The sequence below is a fragment of the Zonotrichia leucophrys genome, chromosome 26 (genome assembly GCF_028769735.1).
Source record: "Zonotrichia leucophrys gambelii isolate GWCS_2022_RI chromosome 26, RI_Zleu_2.0, whole genome shotgun sequence".
Taxonomy (NCBI): domain Eukaryota; kingdom Metazoa; phylum Chordata; class Aves; order Passeriformes; family Passerellidae; genus Zonotrichia; species Zonotrichia leucophrys.
The window spans coordinates 2,630,630-2,650,820 of NC_088195.1; the positions used below are offsets into that span (position 1 = coordinate 2,630,630).

General features: G+C 52.5%; 1 protein-coding gene across 4 annotated transcripts in view; it reads left to right on the plus strand.

Moving 5' to 3' along the window:
* ATP2B4 (ATPase plasma membrane Ca2+ transporting 4) overlaps window positions 1-20,191 on the plus strand; it is a 79,204-nt gene that overhangs the window by 50,868 nt on the left and 8,145 nt on the right. For 3 of the 4 annotated variants that reach the window (XM_064732900.1, XM_064732902.1, XM_064732901.1), the window contains 11 exons: window positions 518-624; window positions 1,579-1,813; window positions 4,206-4,385; window positions 5,635-5,722; window positions 5,823-5,929; window positions 7,370-7,561; window positions 10,990-11,203; window positions 11,759-11,970; window positions 13,108-13,215; window positions 14,043-14,222; window positions 16,133-16,328. In XM_064732900.1, the coding sequence (XP_064588970.1) occupies window positions 518-624; window positions 1,579-1,813; window positions 4,206-4,385; window positions 5,635-5,722; window positions 5,823-5,929; window positions 7,370-7,561; window positions 10,990-11,203; window positions 11,759-11,970; window positions 13,108-13,215; window positions 14,043-14,222; window positions 16,133-16,328 (1,819 nt within the window). The remainder of the gene's footprint in view (window positions 1-517; window positions 625-1,578; window positions 1,814-4,205; window positions 4,386-5,634; window positions 5,723-5,822; window positions 5,930-7,369; window positions 7,562-10,989; window positions 11,204-11,758; window positions 11,971-13,107; window positions 13,216-14,042; window positions 14,223-16,132; window positions 16,329-20,191) is intronic. The other variant, XM_064732903.1, reaches the window with a different exon arrangement.

The following is a 20,191-nucleotide window of genomic DNA, read 5'->3' on the forward strand; positions in this document are numbered from 1 at the left end:
ATAGAACCTATAATGAATATACATAAACCTATAATGAATAGGACCTATAGCACCTATATGAACCTATAATAAATATACACAAACCTATAATGAATAGGACCTAGATTAACCTATGATGAATATACATAAACCTATAATGACTAGGACCTAAAGACCCTATATGAACCTATAATGAATACACATAAACCTATAATGAATAGGACCTATAGCACCTATATGAACCTATAATAAATATACACAAACCTATAACGAATAGGACCTAGATGAACCTATAATGAATATACATAAACCTATAATGAATAGGACCTATAGAACCTATAATGAATATACATAACCCTGTTGTGAAACTCTGCAAATGTACAAGTAAGGGGGATAAAAAAGGTTTGGGAATTCTCTGGAGCTGTCCTTTAGGAGGAACGACCCCACACACATCCAGGGCTGTAATAAACACACCAGCTTTACAATTTTTACAAGTTGTGGAGTTAAGTTTTGGGGTTTTTTTTCCCCCAAAAATCAGGTCTACACCTTCAACTCGGTGCGCAAGTCCATGAGCACCGTGCTGAGGAACAGCGGCGGCGGCTTCCGCATGTACAGCAAGGGCGCCTCCGAGATCATCCTGCGCAAGTAAATCCTGCTGCTGCCCCAGCCCCGGGCATCCCTGGGCATCCCACGGGGCAAGGGGGCATGGGGCGGGTGCTGGGAGGTGCCCAGCGGGGTGGAGAGAAAGGGGGTGTCCATACAGGGTGCCAGGAATGGGTTTGGGAAAGTTGGAGGGGGCTGTGGAAAAGGGACAGCACCTTTTTGTAGATGGGGTGCCAGGAATGTGCTGAGTGAATTTTTGGGTGGGTTTGGGAAAGCTGGAGGGAGCTGTGGGAGGGGAATGCCCCCTTTTCTGTAGATGAGGTGCCAGGAATGTGCCAAGTGGTTTTTGGGTGGATTTAGGAAATCTGGAGGGGGCTGTGAAAAAGGGACAGCTCCTTTGTGTAGATGGGGTGCCAGGAATGTGCCAAGTGGTTTTTGGGTAGATTTAGGAAATCTGGAGGGGGCTGTGAAAAAGGGACAGCTCCTTTGTGTAGATGGGGTGCCAGGAATGTGCCAAGTGGTTTTTGGGTAGATTTAGGAAATCTGGAGGGGGCTGTGAAAAAGGGACAGCTCCTTTGTGTAGATGGGGTGCCAGGAATGTGCCAAGTGGTTTTTCTGGGTGGATTTGGGAAAATTGGAGGGAGCTGTGGAAGGGGAATGTGCCCCTTTTGGAAGTGGGGTCACAGGAATGTGCTGAGTGTTTTTTGGGTAGGTTTAGGAAATCTGGAAAGGGCTGTGAAAAAGGGACAAGCTCCTTTTTGTAGATGGGATGCCAGGAATGTGCTGAGTGAATTTTTGGGTGGATTTAGGAAATCTGGAGGGAGCTGTGGAAGGGGGGTGTGTCCCTTCTATAGATGGGATGACAGGAATGTGTTGAGCATTTTTTGGGTGGATTTAGGAAATCTGAAGTGGGCTGTGAAAAAGGAACAGCCCGGTTTTTTGTGGATGGGGTGCCAGGAACGTGACAGTGCCTCACTCACCTCCGTGTCCCCTCAGGTGCACCAAGATCCTGGACAAGAACGGCGAGCCGCGCGTGTTCAAGGTGAAGGACAGGGACGAGATGGTGAAGAAGGTGATCGAGCCCATGGCCTGCCACGGGCTCAGGACCATCTGCCTGGCATTCCGGGACTTCCCTGCGGGTGCAGAGCCCGACTGGGACAACGAGAGTGAGATCCTGTCTGACCTGACCTGCATCGCTGTGGTGGGGATTGAGGATCCCGTGCGGCCCGAGGTACCAAATCCCCCTGGCCTGGGCTGTTCCTGGCCCTTTTCCTGCTGCTCTGGGTTGGGATCCCCTCAGGAACTCCAGGAGTTCCTCGCTGCGCCCCTCAGGAATTCCAGCAGTTCCCCTGTTCCCATCCCTGATGTTTCCCCAAGGAATTCCAGCATTTCCCTGTGTCCATCCCTGATATTTCCCCAAGGAATTCCAGCAGCTCCCCTGTTCCCATCCCTGATATTTCCCCAAGGAATTCCAGCAGCTCCTCTGTGCCCATCCCTGATATTTCCCCAAGGAATTCTAGCATTTCCCTGTGTCCATCCCTGATATTTCCCCAAGGAATTCTAGCATTTCCCTGTGTCCATCCCTGATATTTCCCCAAGGAATTCTAGCATTTCCCTGTGTCCATACCTGATATTTCCCCAAGGAATTCTAGCATTTCCCTGTGTCCATCCCTGATATTTCCCCAAGGAATTCTAGCATTTCCCTGTGTCCATCCCTGATATTTCCCCAAGGAATTCCAGCATTTCCCTGTGTCCATCCCTGATATTTCCCAAGGAATTCCAGCATTTCCCTGTGTCCATCCCTGATGTTTCCCCAAGGAATTCCAGCAGCTCCTCTGTGCCCATCCCTGATATTTCCCCAAGGAATTCCAGCAGCTCCACTGTGCCCATCCCTGATGTTCCGCCTCCAAGGAATTCCAGCAGCTCTTCCTGTTGTGCCCCCAAATAATTCCAGCAGGTCCTCTGTGCCCATCCCTGATGTTCCCCCCAGGAATTCCAGCAGCTCCCCTGTGCCCATCCCTGAAATTTCCCCAAGGAATTCCAGCAGCTCCCCTGTGCCCATCCCTGGTGTTTCCCCAAGGAACGTCCACCCAAAAACCACTCAGAACATTCCTATCACCACATCCACAGCTCCTCTGTGTCCATCCCCGATGTGCCCCCAAGGAATTCCAGCAATTCCCCTGTACCCATCCCTCCTGTGCCCCCAAATGATTCCAGCAGCTCCTCTGTGCCCATCCCTGATTTTTCCCCAAGGAATTCCAGCAGCTCTCCCTGCTTTGCCGCCAAATAATTCCAGCAGTTTCCCTGTGCCCATCCCTGGTGTTTCCCCAAATAATTCCAGCAGCTCCTCTGTGCCCATCCCTGAAATTTCCCCAAGGAATTCCAGCAGCTCCTCTGTGCCCATCCCTGGTGTTTCCCCAAGGAACATCCACCCAAAAACCACTCAGCACATTCCTATCACCACATCCATCCCTGATGTGCCCCCAAGAAATTCCAGCAATTCCCCTGTACCCATCCCTCCTGTGCCCCCAAATAATTCCAGCAGCTCCTCTGTGCCCATCCCTGATTTTTCCCCAGGGAATTCCAGCAGCTCTCCCTGCTTTGCCCCCAAGGAATTCCAGAGTTCCTCTCTGCCCATCCCTGCTGTGGGCATTTCTCTCCCATTTTTTTGGACAAAACAACACCATGGCAGCGTATTCCCACCCAAAATTCCCAATCCTTGGGGTCTGTGCTGCACCAAAGGTGGATGGAAACAGGCAGGAAGAATCCCTGTGCTCCTGGAGCTGGTTTTCCCTCTGAGCTGTGTGCTGGGCTAATGCAATAATGCCCCGTCCCTGCCTCTGGATGCAGTCTGGAGCTCTCCCCCTGCTCTCCTGCTCCCTGATGAGATGTTCAGGGATCTGGCAATCTGGGAATTGCATTACACATCCCCCGGCTGCAGCAGCTCTGGAGGCTCCTGATTCGATTTGCTCATTGCTCACTCCAATTTCCTCTCTTCCCTGATGGATAAACCCATTAGTGGGGTGGGAGGGGATGAGATTCCTGCTTTTATGGGCGGCCTGGCCATGCCTTGTCATCCAGGGAGGTGACAGTGAGGTGACAGCAAGGTGGCAGTGAGGTCCCTTCACTTTGGAAGGGAGGAAAGGCTGTGTAGGACTGTGAGCAAAGGGTTGGGAATTCTTTGGAGGTCCCAGAACAGGGATCTGTCCTGTCCTGGTGTCTCTGCTGGATCCAGGAGAGCCATGGGAGCCCCAGGGAGGTGACAGCGAGGTGACAGCGAGGTCCCTTCCCTTTGAAGTGGCAGATGCAGCCCCAGGGAGGTGACAGTGAGGTGACAGCAAGGTGGCATTGAGGTCCCTTCACTTTGGAAGTGAGGAAAGGCTGTGTAGGACTGTGAGCAAAGGGTTGGGAATTCTCTCTCCTGGTGGATCCAGGAGAGCCATGGGAGCCCCAGGGAGGTGACAGCGAGGTGGCAGTGAGGTGACAGCGAGGTCCCTTCCCTTTGGGGTGGCAGATGCAGCTCCCCCACCCCTCCAGAGCCCTCTCCAGACCCTTTTAGGGACAAGGAGCCGCCTCACTCCTGGCATTCCCAGTGCCAACCCCGTCGCTGTCCCTGTCCCCAGGTGCCCGATGCCATCCTGAAGTGCCAGCGCGCTGGCATCACCGTCCGCATGGTGACAGGGGACAACATCAACACTGCCCGTGCCATCGCCACCAAGTGTGGCATCCTGCTGCCCGGGGAGGACTTCCTGTGCCTCGAGGGGAAGGAGTTCAACCGCCTGATCCGCAACGAGAAGGGAGAGGTGGGGCAGCTCGGGCAGGGAGGCGTCTGCAGCTGCAAAACCCCAAATCCTCAGGGGTTCCCTAAATCCTGAGGGGTTTCCTAAATCCTGAGGGGTTTCCTAAATCCTGAGGGGTTTCCTAAATCCTGAGGGGTTTTCTTAATCCTGAGGGGTTTCCTAAATCCTGAGGGGTTTCCTAAATCCTGAGGGGTTTCCTAAATCCTGAGGGGTTTCCCAAATCCTGAGGGGTTTCCCAAATCCTGAGGGGTTCCCTAAATCCTGAGGGGTTTCCCAAATCCTGAGGGGTTTCCCAAATCCTGAGGGGTTTCCTAAATCCTGAGGGGTTTCCTAAATCCTGAGGGGTTTCCTAAATCCTGAGGGGTTTCCCAAATCCTGAGGGGTTTTCTTAATCATGAAGGGTTTCCTAACTCCTATAGGGTTTCCCAAATCATACTGGGTTTTCTGAATCCTGATGGGTTTCCTAAATCCAGAGGGGTTTTCAGGATCTTGCTGGGTTTTCAGAATCCTAATGTGTTTCCCGAATCTGGAGGGGTTTCCTAAATCCTTATGGGTTTCCTGAATCCTGATGAGTTTTCTGAATCCTGTTGGGTTTCCTAAATCCTGAAGAGTTTTCTGAATCCTAAAGGGTTTCCTAAATCCTGGAGGGTTTTCAGAAACCTGATGGGTTTTCAGAATCCTTATGGGTTTCCTAAATCCTGATGAGTTTCCTAAATCCTGATGGGTTTCCCAAATCTCAGGGGATTTCCCAAATCCTGAGGGGTTTCCTAAATCCTTATGGGTTTTCTGAATCCTGAAGGGTTTCCTAAATCCTAAAGGGTTTCCCATATCCTGAGGGTTTCCCAAATCCCAATGGGTTTCCCAAATCCTGATGTGTTTTTCCAAATCCTCATGGGTTTTCCGGATCGTGCTGGATTTTCCAAATCCCAGTGGGTTTCTTAAATCCTGCTGGCTTTTTAGGATCTTGCTGGGTTTTCCAAATCCTGCTGAATTTCCCAAATCCCACTGGGTTTCCCAAATCCTGCTGAATTTCCCAAATCCTGCTGGCTTTTTAGGATCTTGCTGGGTTTCCCAAATCCTGCTGAATTTCCCAAATCCCACTGGGTTTTCCTCATTCCCTTGCATCAGGAAGCTGCTGGGTTGCTCAGCAGTGTTTGGGGTGAAGCCACTGCCCCATCCCAGCTGGGATTTGCTCTCTGGTGGGACAGAAGATTCCTGGGGTGGAATCATTTCCCTTTTCCTGGTGCTGCAGGTGGAGCAGGAGCAGCTGGACAAGATCTGGCCCAAGCTGCGGGTGCTGGCGCGCTCCTCGCCCACGGACAAGCACACCCTGGTGAAAGGTGGGCACTGCCCCTCCCCAGGGGCTCCTCCCTGGAATTTTCCAGCCTGATCCAGGCTGGGATCCTTCCCTTGGGGTTTAATTTCTCGTTTCCACCACAGGAATCATCGACAGCACCGTGGGTGACCAGAGGCAGGTGGTGGCTGTGACAGGGGACGGCACCAACGATGGCCCAGCCCTGAAGAAAGCAGATGTTGGGTTTGCCATGGTAGGGCCAGCCTGGGGGTTTTCCTTTTTTTCCATGGGATTCTTCCAGACCATGGAAACTCTGATCCAGATCTATGGGATGGACTAAAAACCCAAAAAGGGATTTTATTAGGGTGTTGGGTTTGAGTCTGAGCTGCGTAGGGCTGTGAGAAAGGGGTTGGGAATTCCTTGGAGGTCCCAGAGCAGGGACCTGCCCTGTCCTGGTGTCTCTGCTGGACCCAGCAGAGCCATGGGAGCCCCAGGATTTGGTTTTTCCTGCAGCTTTTCACCCCAATTCCAGGCACGGTGCTGGATCAGCCTTTGGGAATTGATTTATGGTGGAAAACTCTGGTTTGATGCTTTTTTATCCTGTCTGAAAGAAGCAGGGAAATAAACCTGTTGTTTTTAACAGGTTCCCTGTGGATTAATTTAGGGACATGAGCAGGAGCTGGGTGGGGAGCAAATGAGAGATTTTTGGGAAGTGTTTTTAGGAATGTGCTGAACATCCAAACACAATTCCAGAAGCAGGGAAACCCTAAACCCTAATGCCCTGCAACAGGGAGGGATTTCCCCTTGAGGAGGGATTGGGATCTGGGGAATCTGGGAATGGGCTCGTTTTGGGCAGGGCTGGGAATTCCTGCATGGAATTCCTGCGGGGCGAGCGCCTCGCTGTGCCGGCTCCGGGAAGCGCAGCCGGGCCCGCTGCCCTGGAGATGCTGACAGGGATTTTGGGGATTTTGGGGGATTTTTGGGGGTTTTGGGGATTTTGGGGAAGCTGCAGGGCCGTTCTCAGCCCGGGTCAGGGCAGAAACCTCCAGGCTGAGCTCTCCCTCCCTTGGGCTCCAGCAGAGGTGCCCAGCCCGGGATGGAGCCAATCCCTGGTGTGAGGAGGGAGCTGTTGCCCAGCTGTTTTCCAGCTGTTTCCTGTCTGTTTTCCAGCTGTTTTCCACTCTATTTTCCAGCTGATTCCTGTCTGTTTTCCAGCCATTTTCCAGCTGTTTGCTGGCATTTTCCTAGCTGTTTTCCAGCTTTTTTCCAGCTGTTTCCCAGCTGTTTCCTGTCTGTTTTCCAGTTATTTTCCTGTCTATTTTCCTGTCTGTTTTCTGGCTGTTTTCCTGTCTATTTTCCTGTCTGTTTTCCAGCTATTTCCCAGCTGTTTCCTGTCTGTTTTCCATCTCTTACCTGGCTGTTTCCTGGCATTTTCCCAGCTGTTTTCCAGCTGTTTTCCGGCTGTTTCCTGTTTATTTCCCAGCTGTTTCCTGGTGTTTTCCCAGCTGTTTCCCATCTTTTCTGCACTGTGGCCCTGTCTGGGAAAGCTGGGCAGCCTCAGAGCCTGTCCCTGAAGCCTTTGAAGCTCTGGCCCTGCCGAGCAGGGATTGGCACCATCTCCAGGGGCTTTTCCTGCTGGGCACATCCCTGGCACGCAGCAGGGCCGTGACTCAGCCCTGGCTTTGTCCCCAAGGGCATCGCGGGCACGGACGTGGCCAAGGAGGCCTCGGACATCATCCTGACCGACGACAACTTCACCAGCATCGTCAAGGCCGTCATGTGGGGCCGCAACGTCTACGACAGCATCTCCAAGTTCCTGCAGTTCCAGCTCACCGTCAACGTGGTGGCCGTCATCGTGGCCTTCACCGGGGCCTGCATCACCCAGGTGAGCTCAGCTGGGCACGTGGGACATGGGTGGGTATGATATGGTGGTGGCATCATCGTGGCCTTCACTGGTGCCTGCATCACCCAGGTGAGCTCAGCTGGGTTGGTGGGACATGGGGGATGTCACCTGGGTGGGTGGGACATGGTGGTGGCATCATCGTGGCCTTCACTGGTGCCTGCATCACCCAGGTGAGCTCAGCTGGGTTGGTGGGACTTGGGGGATGTCACCTGGGTGGGTGGGACATGGTGGTGGCCGTCATCGTGGCCTTCACCGGGGCGTGCATCACACAGGTGAGCTCAGCTGGGCACGTGGGACATGGGTGGGGTTCTTACCTCGGTGGGTATGACATAGTGGTGGCATCATTGTGGCCTTCACTGGTACCTGCATCATCCAGGTGAGCTCAGCTGGGCACGTGGGACATGGGGGATGTCACCTGGGTGGGTATGATATGGTGGTGGCATCATCGTGGCCTTCACTGGTGCCTGCATCACCCAGGTGAGCTCAGCTGGGCACGTGGGACATGGGTGGGTATGATATGGTGGTGGCATCATCGTGGCCTTCACTGGTACCTGCATCACCCAGGTGAGCTCAGATGGGTTGGTGGGACATGGGTGGGTATGATATGGTGGTGGCATCATCGTGGCCTTCACCGGGGCGTGCATCACCCAGGTGAGCTCAGCTGGGCACGTGGGACATGGGTGGGTATGATATGGTGGCGGCATCATTGTGGCCTTCACCGGGACGTGCATCACACAGGTGAGCTCAGCTGGGCAGGTGGGACATGGAGGGGGTTCTTACCTCACCTGGGTGGGTATGACATAGTGGTGGCATCATTGTGGCCTTCACTGGTACCTGCATCATCCAGGTGAGCTCAGCTGGGTTGGCGGGACATGGGGGTTGTCACCTGGCTGGGTAGGATATGGTGGTGGCATCATTGTGGCTTTCACTGGTACCTGCATCATCCAGGTGAGCTCAGCTGGGCACGTGGGACATGGGTGGGTATGATATGGTGGTGGCATCATCACATGGGTGGGTATGATATGGTGGTGGCCTTCACTGGGGCGTGCATCACACAGGTGAGCTCAGCTGGGCACGTGGGACATGGGGGATGTCACCTGGGTGGGTATGATATGGTGGTGGCATCATTGTGGCCTTCACTGGTGCCTGCATCACCCAGGTGAGCTCAGCTGGGCAAGTAGGACCAGGAGGTCTTAGAGAAAAGAAGAAATATCTTGGGAGATGTTTTAGGAAGCTGTTAAATATCCAAGAGTGATTTTGCAGAGCTTTTCAGGAGGAAAGTGAAACAAGGAGGGAACAAAGGTTTATTTTGGTGGCGTGACTGTTCTCCCCCTCAGGACTCCCCCCTGAAGGCCATGGAGAAAAGGAGGAATTTTTGGGAATGTTTTAGGAAGGTGTTGAGTACCCCAGAGCAATTCTGGAGTTCTATTCAGGAGGAGAGTGAAACACAGAGGGAATAAAGGTTAATTTTGGTGGTGTGACTGTTCTCCCCCTCAGGACTCCCCCGTGAAGGCCATGGAGAAAAGGAGAAATTTTTGGGAATGTTTTAGGAAAGTGTTGAGTACCCAAGAACGATTTTGCAGAGATTTTCAGGAGGAGAGCGAAACAAGGAGGGAACAAAGGTTTATTTTGGTGGCGTGACTGTTCTCCCCCTCAGGACTCCCCCCTGAAGTCCATGGAGAAAAGGAGAAATTTTTGGGAACATTTGAGGAAGGTGTTGAGTACCCCGGAGCAATTCTGGAGTTCTATTCAGGAGGAGAGTGAAACACAGAGGGAATAAAGGTTTATTTTGGTGGTGTGACTGTTCTCCCCCTCAGGACTCGCCCCTGAAGGCCATGGAGAAAAGGAGAAATTTTTGGGAATGTTTTAGGAAGGTGTTGAGTACCCAAGAGCGATTTTACAGAGATTTTCAGGAGGAAATTTAAACAAGGAGGGAACAAAGGTTTATTTTGGTGGTGTGACTGTTCTCCCCCTCAGGACTCACCCCTGAAGGCCATGGAGAAAAGGAGGAATATTTGGGAATGTTTTAGGAAGGTGTTGAGTACCCCAGAGCAATTGTGGAGTTCTATTCAGGAGGAGAGTGAAACACAGAGGGAATAAAGGTTTATTTTGGTGGTGTGACTGTTCTCGCCCCCAGAACTCTCCCCTGAAGGCCATGGAGAAAAGGAGAAATTTTTGGGAATGTTTTAGGAAAGAGTTGAGTACCCAAAAGTGATTTTACAGAGATTTTCAGGAGGAAAGTGAAACAAAGAGGGAACAAAGGTTTATTTTGGTGGCGTGACTGTTCTCCCCCTCAGGACTCGCCCCTGAAGGCCATGGAGAAATTTTTGGGAATGTTTTAGGAAGGTGTTGAGTACCCAAGAGCGATTTTACAGAGATTTTCAGGAGGAAATTTAAACAAGGAAGGAACAAAGGTTTATTTTGGTGGCGTGACTGTTCTCCCCCTCAGGACTCCCCCCTGAAGTCCATGGAGAAAAGGAGAAATTTTTGGGAATGTTTTAGGAAGGTGTTGAGTACCCAAGAGTGATTTTGCAGAGGTTTTCAGGAAGAGAGCGAAACAAGGAGGGAACAAAGGTTTATTTTGGTGGTGTGACTGTTCTCCCCCTCAGGACTCCCCCCTGAAGTCCATGGAGAAAAGGAGAAATTTTTGGGAACATTTGAGGAAGGTGTTGAGTACCCCGGAGCAATTCTGGAGTTCTATTCAGGAGGAGAGTGAAACACAGAGGGAATAAAGGTTTATTTTGGTGGTGTGACTGTTCTCGCCCCCAGAACTCTCCCCTGAAGGCCATGGAGAAAAGGAGGAATATTTGGGAATGTTTTAGGAAAGTGTTGAGTACCCAAGAGCGATTTTACAGAGATTTTCAGGAGGAAATTTAAACAAAGAGGGAATAAAGGTTTATTTTGGTGGTGTGACTGTTCTCCCCCTCAGGACTCGCCCCTGAAGGCCATGGAGAAAAGGAGAAATTTTTGGGAATGTTTTAGGAAGGTGTTGAGTACCCCAGAGCAATTCTGGAGTTCTATTCAGGAGGAGAGTGAAACACAGAGGGAACAAAGGTTTATTTTGGTGGTGTGACTGTTCTCCCCCTCAGGACTCGCCCCTGAAGGCCATGGAGAAAAGGAGAAATTTTTGGGAATGTTTTAGGAAGGTGTTGAGTACCCAAGAGCGATTTTACAGAGGTTTTCAGGAGGAAATTTAAACAAAGAGGGAACAAAGGTTTATTTTGGTGGTGTGACTGTTCTCCCCCTCAGGACTCCCCCGTGAAGTCCATGGAGAAAAGGAGAAATATTTGGGAATATTTTAGCAAGGTGTTGAGTACTCAAGAGCAATTTTTGAGAGGTTTTCAGGAGGAAAGTGAAACAAAGAGGGAATAAAGGTTTATTTTGGTGGCGTGACACGTTCTCCCCCTCAGGACTCGCCCCTGAAGGCCGTGCAGATGCTGTGGGTGAACCTGATCATGGACACGTTCGCCTCGCTGGCGCTGGCCACGGAGCCGCCGTCGGAGTCGCTGCTGCTGCGCAAACCCTACGGGCGCAACAAGCCGCTCATCTCCCGCACCATGATGAAAAACATCCTGGGCCACGCCGTCTACCAGCTCACCATCATCTTCACCCTGCTCTTCGCAGGTCAGCCGTGGTGCCAGAGCGTCCTGGGAGGGAGGGGAGGGGAAAGGGGAGAGGGGAAGGGGGAATGGAAAGGGGAAAAGGAAAGGGAAAAAAAGGAGAGGGGAGAAAGGAAAGGAAAGAGCAAAAAGGAAAGGGAAAAAAGAAAGGGAAAAAGGAGAAGGAAAGGGAAAGGGAAAAAGGAAAGGGGAAAAAGGAAGGGGAAAAAAGGAGAAGGAAAGGAGAAGGGGAAGGAAAAAAAGAAAAGGAAACGGAAAAATGGAAAAGAAAAAGGAAAGATAAAAGGAAAAGGAAAGGGGAAAAAGGAAAGGAAAAGGAGAAAAGGAAAGGGGAAAAGAGAAGAAAGGGAAAAGGAGAGGGTAAAAGAAAAGGGTTTTTCTTTCTTTCTCGGTTTCTATTTTGGGACATTTTGGTCATTCTACATCAAGGACCTTGGTAGAAAATTCATTTGATGTAAACACGGATCCTCTTCTCAAACTTCTCTCTGTCTCTCAGAAATGCTGTAAAACCTCTCCCACATCTTCCCTTCCCCAAATCCTCTTTTTTTTTCCGGCTCAGGGGAGAAGTTTTTCGACATCGACAGCGGCCGGAACGCGCCCCTGCACTCTCCCCCCACCGAGCACTACACCATCGTCTTCAACACCTTCGTGATGATGCAGCTCTTCAACGAGATCAACGCGCGCAAGATCCACGGCGAGAGGAACGTCTTCGAGGGCATCTACCGCAACCCCATCTTCTGCTCCGTGGTGCTGGGCACCTTCTTCGCCCAGGTGACCCCAGCCCGGGGGTTTTGCTTTGCTCCACTGGGATTCTGTGGCTTCTGCTTTGTTCCATGGGTTATTCCACATGGGTTATTCCACATGGGTTATTCCACATGGGTTATTCCACTTTGCTCCATGGTTTATTCCACGTGGGTTATTCAATGGCTTCCACCTTGCTCCGTGCGTTATTCCACATGGGTTATTCCATGGGTTATCCCACTTTGCTCTGTGGGTTATTCCACATGGGTTATTCCATGGGTTATCCCACTTTGCTCCATGGGTTATTCCACATGGGTTATTCCATGGGTTTTTGCTCCGTGGGTTATTCCACATGGGTTATTCCATGGGTTATTCCACTTTGCTCCATGGGTTATTCCACATGGGTTATTCCATGGGTTATTCCACTTTGCTCCGTGGGTTATTCCATGGGTTATTCCACTTTGCTCCTTGGGTTATTCCACGTGGGTTATTCCACTTTGCTCCATGGGTTATTCCACATGGGTTATTCCATGGCTTCCGCTTTGCTCCTTGGGTTATTCCACATGGGTTATTCCATGTGGGTTATCCCACTTTGCTCCGTGGGTTATTCCATGTGGGTTATTCCATGGGTTATTCCACTTTGCTCCATGGGTTATTCCACATGGGTTATTCCATGAGTTATGCCATTTTGCTCCGTGGGTTATTCCATGGGTTCAGTTATTCCATGGGTTATTCACTGGGTTCACTTTGCTCCATGGGTTATTCCACATGGGTTATTCCACATGGGTTATTCCATGGCTTCCGCTTTGCTCCTTGGGTTATTCCATGTGGGTTATTCCACTTTGCTCCATGGGTTATTCCACATGGGTTATTCCATGGGTTATTCCACATGGGTTATTCCATGGCTTCCACTTTGCTCCGTGGGTTATTCCACTGGAATTGCTTCCAGACCATGTAAACTCTGATTTAGTCCAAATCTATGGGATGGATTAAAAACCCAAAATCCCAGCCTGGGTTTGAGGCCCTTGCTCCTTTCTGGTGTCCCACAAAATTCCCAGCCTGGATGCGAGGTCCTTGCTCCTCTTGTAATCCCAGGAGAGAGGGAAAGGTGTGGCCCAAGGGGACCTTTCCATGCCCAGGGTGTGACTCTTGTCTCCTGTGCTGCAGATCATCATCGTGGAGTTTGGTGGGAAGCCCTTCAGCTGCTCTGGGCTCACCCTGACCCAGTGGTTCTGGTGCATTTTCATCGGAGTGGGAGAGCTCCTGTGGGGCCAGGTAAGCCCCAAAATCCTGCCTTGGCTTTTCATCCCTGCCCTTGCTCTCCCTGGTTTTTCTCCAGGGCAGCTCCTTAGGAAGGTTTTTAGGAAGGGGCTGATGCCCCTCCCCAGCCCAGCAGCAGGAGAGGGACACACCCAGAGTGACAGGGACATTCCTGGTGTCCCCTGGCCTGGTGGCACTGCAGCTGAGGCCTTGAGAAGGCTGAGCTAGAGCAGGGACTGGACAGAGCTAAAGAATAAAGCAGGGATTTATTAAAAGGATCTCCTCAATGGATCCACCTTGGGCAGCACAAGAGCCCAGCCAGGGCTGCACCCAAGATGAACCAAAATGGTCCCAAGATGAACCTAAAATGGTCCCCAAAATGAACCCAAGATGAACCAAAATGGTCACAAAATGAACCCAAAATGGTCACAAAATGGACAAGGAAAAGGAAAGGGGAAAAGGAAAGGGAACAAAAGGAGTTTGGTGGAAAGTCCTTTAGCTGCTTCCTCTCACTTTTATAAGTGAGGTGTCTCACTTTTATAAGTTCTGCTCCATTTGCATATTGGAGTTAATTGTCCAATTACAGCTTCAAGTTATGAAGTCCCATCCTTGTTTCTCTCTTCAGCCCATGTTGTTAATGCTTTTGGGCCGGAGATTTGGATAATTTGAAATTTAGATCATAGAGAAGGAATTGTTTTGTTTCCCTACTCTGTGATCAGAGCTCACCAACCCTTACTACAAAGCTCAGACCCACACACGAAAGCAGCACAGAATCTAAAAAATGTAAAAGTTAAACCTGAGGCATCCCCAGGACCTCAGGCTAAGTCCCTGCCTGTCCCCAGCTGATCTGCACCGTGCCAACGAGCCACCTGAAGTTCCTGAAGGAGGCTGGGCACGGCATCACCAAGGAGGAGATCCCTGAGGAGGAGCTGCCCGAGGACGTGGACGAGATCGACCACGCGGAGATGGAGCTGCGGCGGGGACAGATCCTGTGGTTCCGGGGCCTCAACAGGATCCAGACCAGGTATGTGGGCAGCAGGGTGGAGGGTCTGGCCTGTGGGGTGCTCCTCTCCTGTGCCACAGGGTTTGTGTCTGACAGAGTGAAGATGGTGCTGGCAGGATTCATCCCCTCTGGGCCAGGTTCTACCTGTCCTGGGACCAGGATAACCTGGGTTTTGGGACAGCTGGGGCCAGGATAACCTGGGACCAGGATAACCTGGGTTTTGGGACAGCTGGGGCCAGGATAACCTGGGACCAGGATAACCTGGGTTTTTGGGACAGCTGGGGCCAGGATAACCTGGGACCAGGATAACCTGGATTTTTGGACAGCTGGGGCCAGGATAACCTGGGACCAGGATAACCTGGGTTTTGGGGCAGCTGGGGCCAGGATAACCTGGGACCAGGATAACCTGGATTTTTGGACAGCTGGGGGTGGAGGGAGGCTGTTCTGCTGCTGGTCAGCAGGAGGCTGGACGTGCCACTGATGGTCACCTCAGCAGCACAGGAGGCTGTGAGGGGTGCATGGAGCCCCCCAGGCTCTGCCCTGCTCTTGCTGGCTGCTGGGAGGCTGTTCCCAGTGGGAATGTGCTGTTCCTTGGTGTGGCTCCTTGTGCCACCCCTCTGCTGCACACCCAGAGCTCATCCCCACAGCACACAAGGACAAAAAATCTCTCAGTCTTCTTTTTACATCTCTTGGTTCTCCCTGACTTTTTTCTCTGATTTTTCCTTTTTTTTCCACCAAGCAGGGAGAGCTCTGTGCCCCTCATTTCCCTGGAGGCCAGGGCAGAGCTGTCCCACGGAGGGAATCCTGGTGTCCCCAGGCAGGCAGAGCTGCTGGGTCACCTCTGTCCCTCCTCTGTGACAAAGCAGCGGGGACAGGGGCTGGGGCAGAGTTAACTTGCCTTCTGTGAGCTGTCACCTCCACAGTGTCACCTCGATGGCCTCAGGGTGAAGCTCAGCCTTGGTTCCTGGCTGGCTGTGAGCCCTGAGGGGCAGCTGGGCTCTGTGTGGGGGTAACCAGAGCTTCTCTGACACGAGGAACGTGCTGGGAGCATCCAGGCTCTGCTGGCAGTGGTGCACATGTGCTGGAAATCCGGGAGCTCTGCAGGGCTGCAGTGCCAGAGGTGCCCCTGGGCTGAGCCTGGAGCTTCCCGGGTGTTTCCCTGTGCTGGAGCTGGGATGAGCTCCTGCCAGGTGAGAAATGGGTGCTGGCACATCCCGGAGCGTCTGTGGGGTCCAACCTGAGCATTGGGGGGCTCCTGTCCCCATTTGGGGCGTGTGTAAAGGACACAGGTGAGAAGAAGGATGTCAGAGTGGGGCAGGAGTGAAGTTGTGTGTGAAACACCTGCTCAGCCAGAGCTGGGGCTGGAGGAGGTGCCCAGAAGGTGCCACAGGGTTGGCATCACCCAGCCACCAAGTGCCCAGGAAGCTGCTCTGTTCTTCAAGCCTTGAGACACATCCACAGGACAACCACGGCCCCAGCAGCCCTGAGGCCTGGGAGAAGGGCTGGGACACCTCCTGCTGCCACGGGGGCTGTGGGGAGCCCCTGGAGTGTCCCCAAAGTGTCCCACAGGGCTGAGGCACCAGGAGCCCTTCCCACTCGCACTCTGCCCACTCTCTCTGTCTCTCTCTGCTCCTCCTGCAGATTTTTGGATACCCCCAGGTGTTTCCTCAGCCTCCCACCACAGGGGGGACTGACCCTGCTGCTCTGGGAAGGGCAGAGCTGGACTCTCTCTCTGCTCCAACAGCAAAACCCCACGTGGGTTTCGGGGAGTGCGGGGTGGGCTCTTTCCTCCTTCCTCCTCCTCTTCCTCGCCTCTCCATCCTCCTCTTTCCTTGCTGTCTGTGTGTCTGCCCGCCCTCCCCTGTCCCCTGGCCCTGTCCCTGTCCCTGTTTCTGGCCGGGTGTCGCTATCTCACTCTCTGGTTCTTTGCAGATGGACGTAGTTTACACATTCCAGACCGGCGCCTCCTCTTTGCAGGGAGCCCTCAGGAGACAGCCTTCCATCGTGAGCCAGCACCACGATGTAAAAAATGTTTCTAGCCCAACCCATGTAGCTCTTTCCTCCGTCAATTCCACTCCCACCACTTCTGCTGTTGCTGCTGCTGCTGCATCTCCTCCTGCGGGCAGTGAGTGATGGTCTATTACAATGCATGATTTAATGAGCACAGAGAGCACCTGCACCCCCCTAACCCCGCCTGCTCTCTCTCCCTCTCAGCCTTGACTCGCACACTCAGTCCCAAACCTGAAGGATGGGGCGGGAAACCCTTCAAAACCCCGATTTTTAACAAAATTATGAACATCTCTGGTCCTTTCCCTCCCCAGTTCCTTGTTGCTTCGTCCAGTTTTACCTCTTCTCCTCCTCTGCAGGGCTGGTGTTTGTGTCCACCCTCCTCAGGGTGAGCCAAAATTGGCAGTTCTTGCTCAAAAACCCCCCAAGTTCACGAGCATTGCTGGGAGGAGGGCAAGGCTGAGCCCAAATCCTGCTGGCTCTTCCCTCTGCCCAGCCCTGGGACAGCCCAGGGATGGGCAGAGGAGTTGCTTGAAATCTCTTGTGGAGGCAGAGTGGCCGCTGGCACTGTCCCCAAGGCTGGCTGAGCCACAGCAAGGAGGGACAAAGAGGATTTGCTCCTGCCTGTGGCTCAGCTGGTGACACCTCGGGGCTGCTGTCCCCCCTCTCTGTCCCCACCTGGGGACTTGCATGGCCTGGGGACATCCCTGGGCAGCCAGAGGATCCTCAGTGCCCACCTTGCTCTGCACACTCTGGATCCCCAGGGTGTGCAGACACTGCTCTGCATGGAAATGGGCATGACAAACAATTCCTGCTGGATCCCTGTGGGAATTCTGGATCATGGATATGACACTGGGTCTCCAGACCCTAAAAAAAGCATGGAACACAATTCCTGCTGGATCCCAATGGGAATTCTGGGTCCTGGATCTCCAGACTCTAAAAAAAACATGGAACACAATTCTGCTGGATTCCAGTGGGAATTCTGGGTCCTGGATCTGACACTGGGTCTCCAGACCCTAAAAAAAGCATGGAACACAATTCCTGCTGGATCCCAATGGGAATTCTGGGTTCTGGTTCTGGCACTGGGTCTCCAGACCCTAAAAAAAGCCCTGTGTGTGTCCATCACAGGCTGCTCTGCACATGCTGGATCCCAGGGTGTGCAGACACACAACTGTGCATGGAAAACAATTCCTGCTGGATGCCAGTGGGAATTCTGGGTCCTGGATCTGACACTGGGTTTTCAGACCCCAAAAAAGGTCCTGTCTGATGCAGGGCTCTATCTCTGTTCATCACAGGCTGCTCTGCATATTCTGGATCTCAGGGTGTGCAGACACAGAACTATGTATGGAACACAATTCCTGCTGGATCCCAATGGGAATTCTGGGTTCTGGATCTGGCTCTGGGTCTCCAGACCCTAAAAAAAGCATGGAACACAATTCCTGCAGGATCCCAGTGGGAATTTTGGGTCCTGGATCTCACACTGGATCTTCAGACTCTAAAAAAAGCATGGAATGCAATTTATTCTGGATTCCAGTGGGAATTCTGGGTCCTGGATCTGACACTGGGTCTCCAGACCCCAAAAAAAGCATGAAAAACAATTCCTGCTGGATCCCAATGGGAATTCTGTGTCCTGGATCTGACACTGGGTTTTCAGACCCTAAAAAAAGCATGGAACACAATTCCTGTAGGATCCCAGTGGGAATTCTGGGTCCTGGATCTCACACTGGGTCTCCAGACCCTAAAAAAAACAGGAACGCAATTCTGCTGGATTCCAGTGGGAATTCTGGGTCCTGGATCTGACACTGGGTCTCCAGACCCCAAAAAAGGTCCTGTCTGATGCAGGGCTCTATCTCTGTTTATCGTGGGCTGCTCTGCATATTCTGGATCTCAGGGTGTGCAGACACAGAACTGTGTATGGAAAACAATTCCTGCTGGATCCCAATGGGAATTCTGGGTCCTGGATCTCACACTGGATCTCCAGACTCTAAAAAAAAACATGGAACGCAATTCTGCTGGATGCCAGTGGGAATTCTGGGTCCTGGATCTCACACTGGGTCTCCAGACCCTAAAAAAAGCATGGAACACAATTCCTGCTGGATCCCAGTGGGAATTCTGGGTCCTGGATCTCACACTGGGTCTCCAGACCCTAAAAAAAGGATGGAACACAATTCCTGCAGGATCCCAGTGGGAATTCTGGGTCCTGGATCTGACACTGGGTTTTCAGACCCTAAAAAAAGCCCTGTGTGTGTCCATCACAGGCTGCTCTGCACATGCTGGATCCCAGGGTGTGCAGACACCCAACTGTACATGGAAATGGGCACGGAGGCCACAAATCAATGGGAATTCTGGATCCTGGCTTTCCAGCCCCCCCAAAAGGCCCTGTGTGATGTAGAAGCCTCTGTGTGTGGGGTGTTGGGGCTGGTGAGCACGAGGCCGTGGGTTCTGTGTGCAGGCTGGGAGCAGGGAGTGTGGCTCTGCTGGATAATTGGCTTTTTTATTGCACACTCACTTATCCCCGTTCTCCTCTGATTAGAGAAATACCCTCGGTGACTTTCTGGAGAGCTTTCAGGCTCTGCTGTTTATGCACTGTGGGGGAGGAGAGAGAATTTGGGATAATTTTGTTTTCTCTCTGTTTAGCTGACTCTGAGGCTGGCAGCTGATTGGGTTTAACCCCAGCGATGCTGGAGCAGCACAGCTGCCTCCTGCTCCCGCCTGCATCTGGGAAAACCTCCAGGATTTTCTGAGGGAATAAAATCTGCTTAGAGGGGCTCAGAGCAGGGGTGGGGATGAGACAGAAATGCAGCTTTTCTGCAGTCTGTGGATCCATATTTTCCCCCCATTTTGCAGCGAGGGAATAGAAAACTTGGATAGCTCGTGCAAACTTCCCCAGGAGCTAACCCAGGTCTCCAAATCTCCTGCTGTTTTCTTGCCTGGATTTCTCTCGTTTCCCTCTGCTGCTTCCCTCTCTCCCAAAGCTCCTCTTCCCTCCACACAGATCTGTGGTGTCTCTTCTCCCGTGGATGAGTTTTTCCAGGGTTGGATTTGCTGTGTGGGGAGCTCTCAGGAATCCACGGGCAGGTTTTGGCAGAGCCCAGCTTGCTCCTGCTGGGAATTCTGCCCTGGGTTGGGGGGCTGGGCAGAGCCAGGGCATGGGATGGCATCCCAAGGGGCTCTCACTGAGCATGTGGAGGTTTCACGTTTCACAGGGATCGATCCCAAGCCTGGAGGTTGCATTTGAAGCTTCCAGGTGGAGAGGAGGCGGGAGGAGCCGGCCGTGGGAGGGAGGGAAGGACGGAGGGGAGCTCCAGGCTGGAATTCAGCTCTGCTGGCGCTCCCTGCCTCATTCAGAACACATTTCCTCCCCGTTCCCTTCCTTTGAGAGGGAACAGCTGAATTCATCTCGCAGCAGGTGATGGAGAAGGGAGGAAGGTCTGAGGGAAGCTGCAGCAGGAGCTGCTTGAGGGGGCTGAGCTGGAGACTGAGCACAGATTCCCTGGAATTGCTCCAGGGAGCTTTTCCTGCTGCTCCTGGCAGTGCTGGACAAATCTCCAGGGCTCTGGAGGTGATGCCTTGGGAGAGATCTCACGTGAGAGGGGGAAGCTCTGTGGAGCTGCTCCTAAATCTGAATTGTAGATGTCACCACCTTGTGGCTGTGACAGTCCCTGGACTGTCCTTGGCCACCTCCTCGTGGCTGTGACAGTCCCTGGGTCTCCTTGGCCACCTCCTTGTGGCTGTGACAGTCATTGACCTGTCCTTGGCCACCTCCTTGTGGCTGTGACAATCCCTGAGCTGTCCTTGGCCACCTCCTCATGGCTGTGACAGTCCCTGGACTGTCCTTGGCCACCTCCTTGTGGCTGTGACAGTCCCTGGACTGTCCTTGGCCACCTCCTCGTGGCTGTGACAGTCATTGACCTGTCCTTGGCCACCTCCTCATGGCTGTGACAGTCCCTGAGATGTCCTTGGCCACCTCCTCATGGCTGT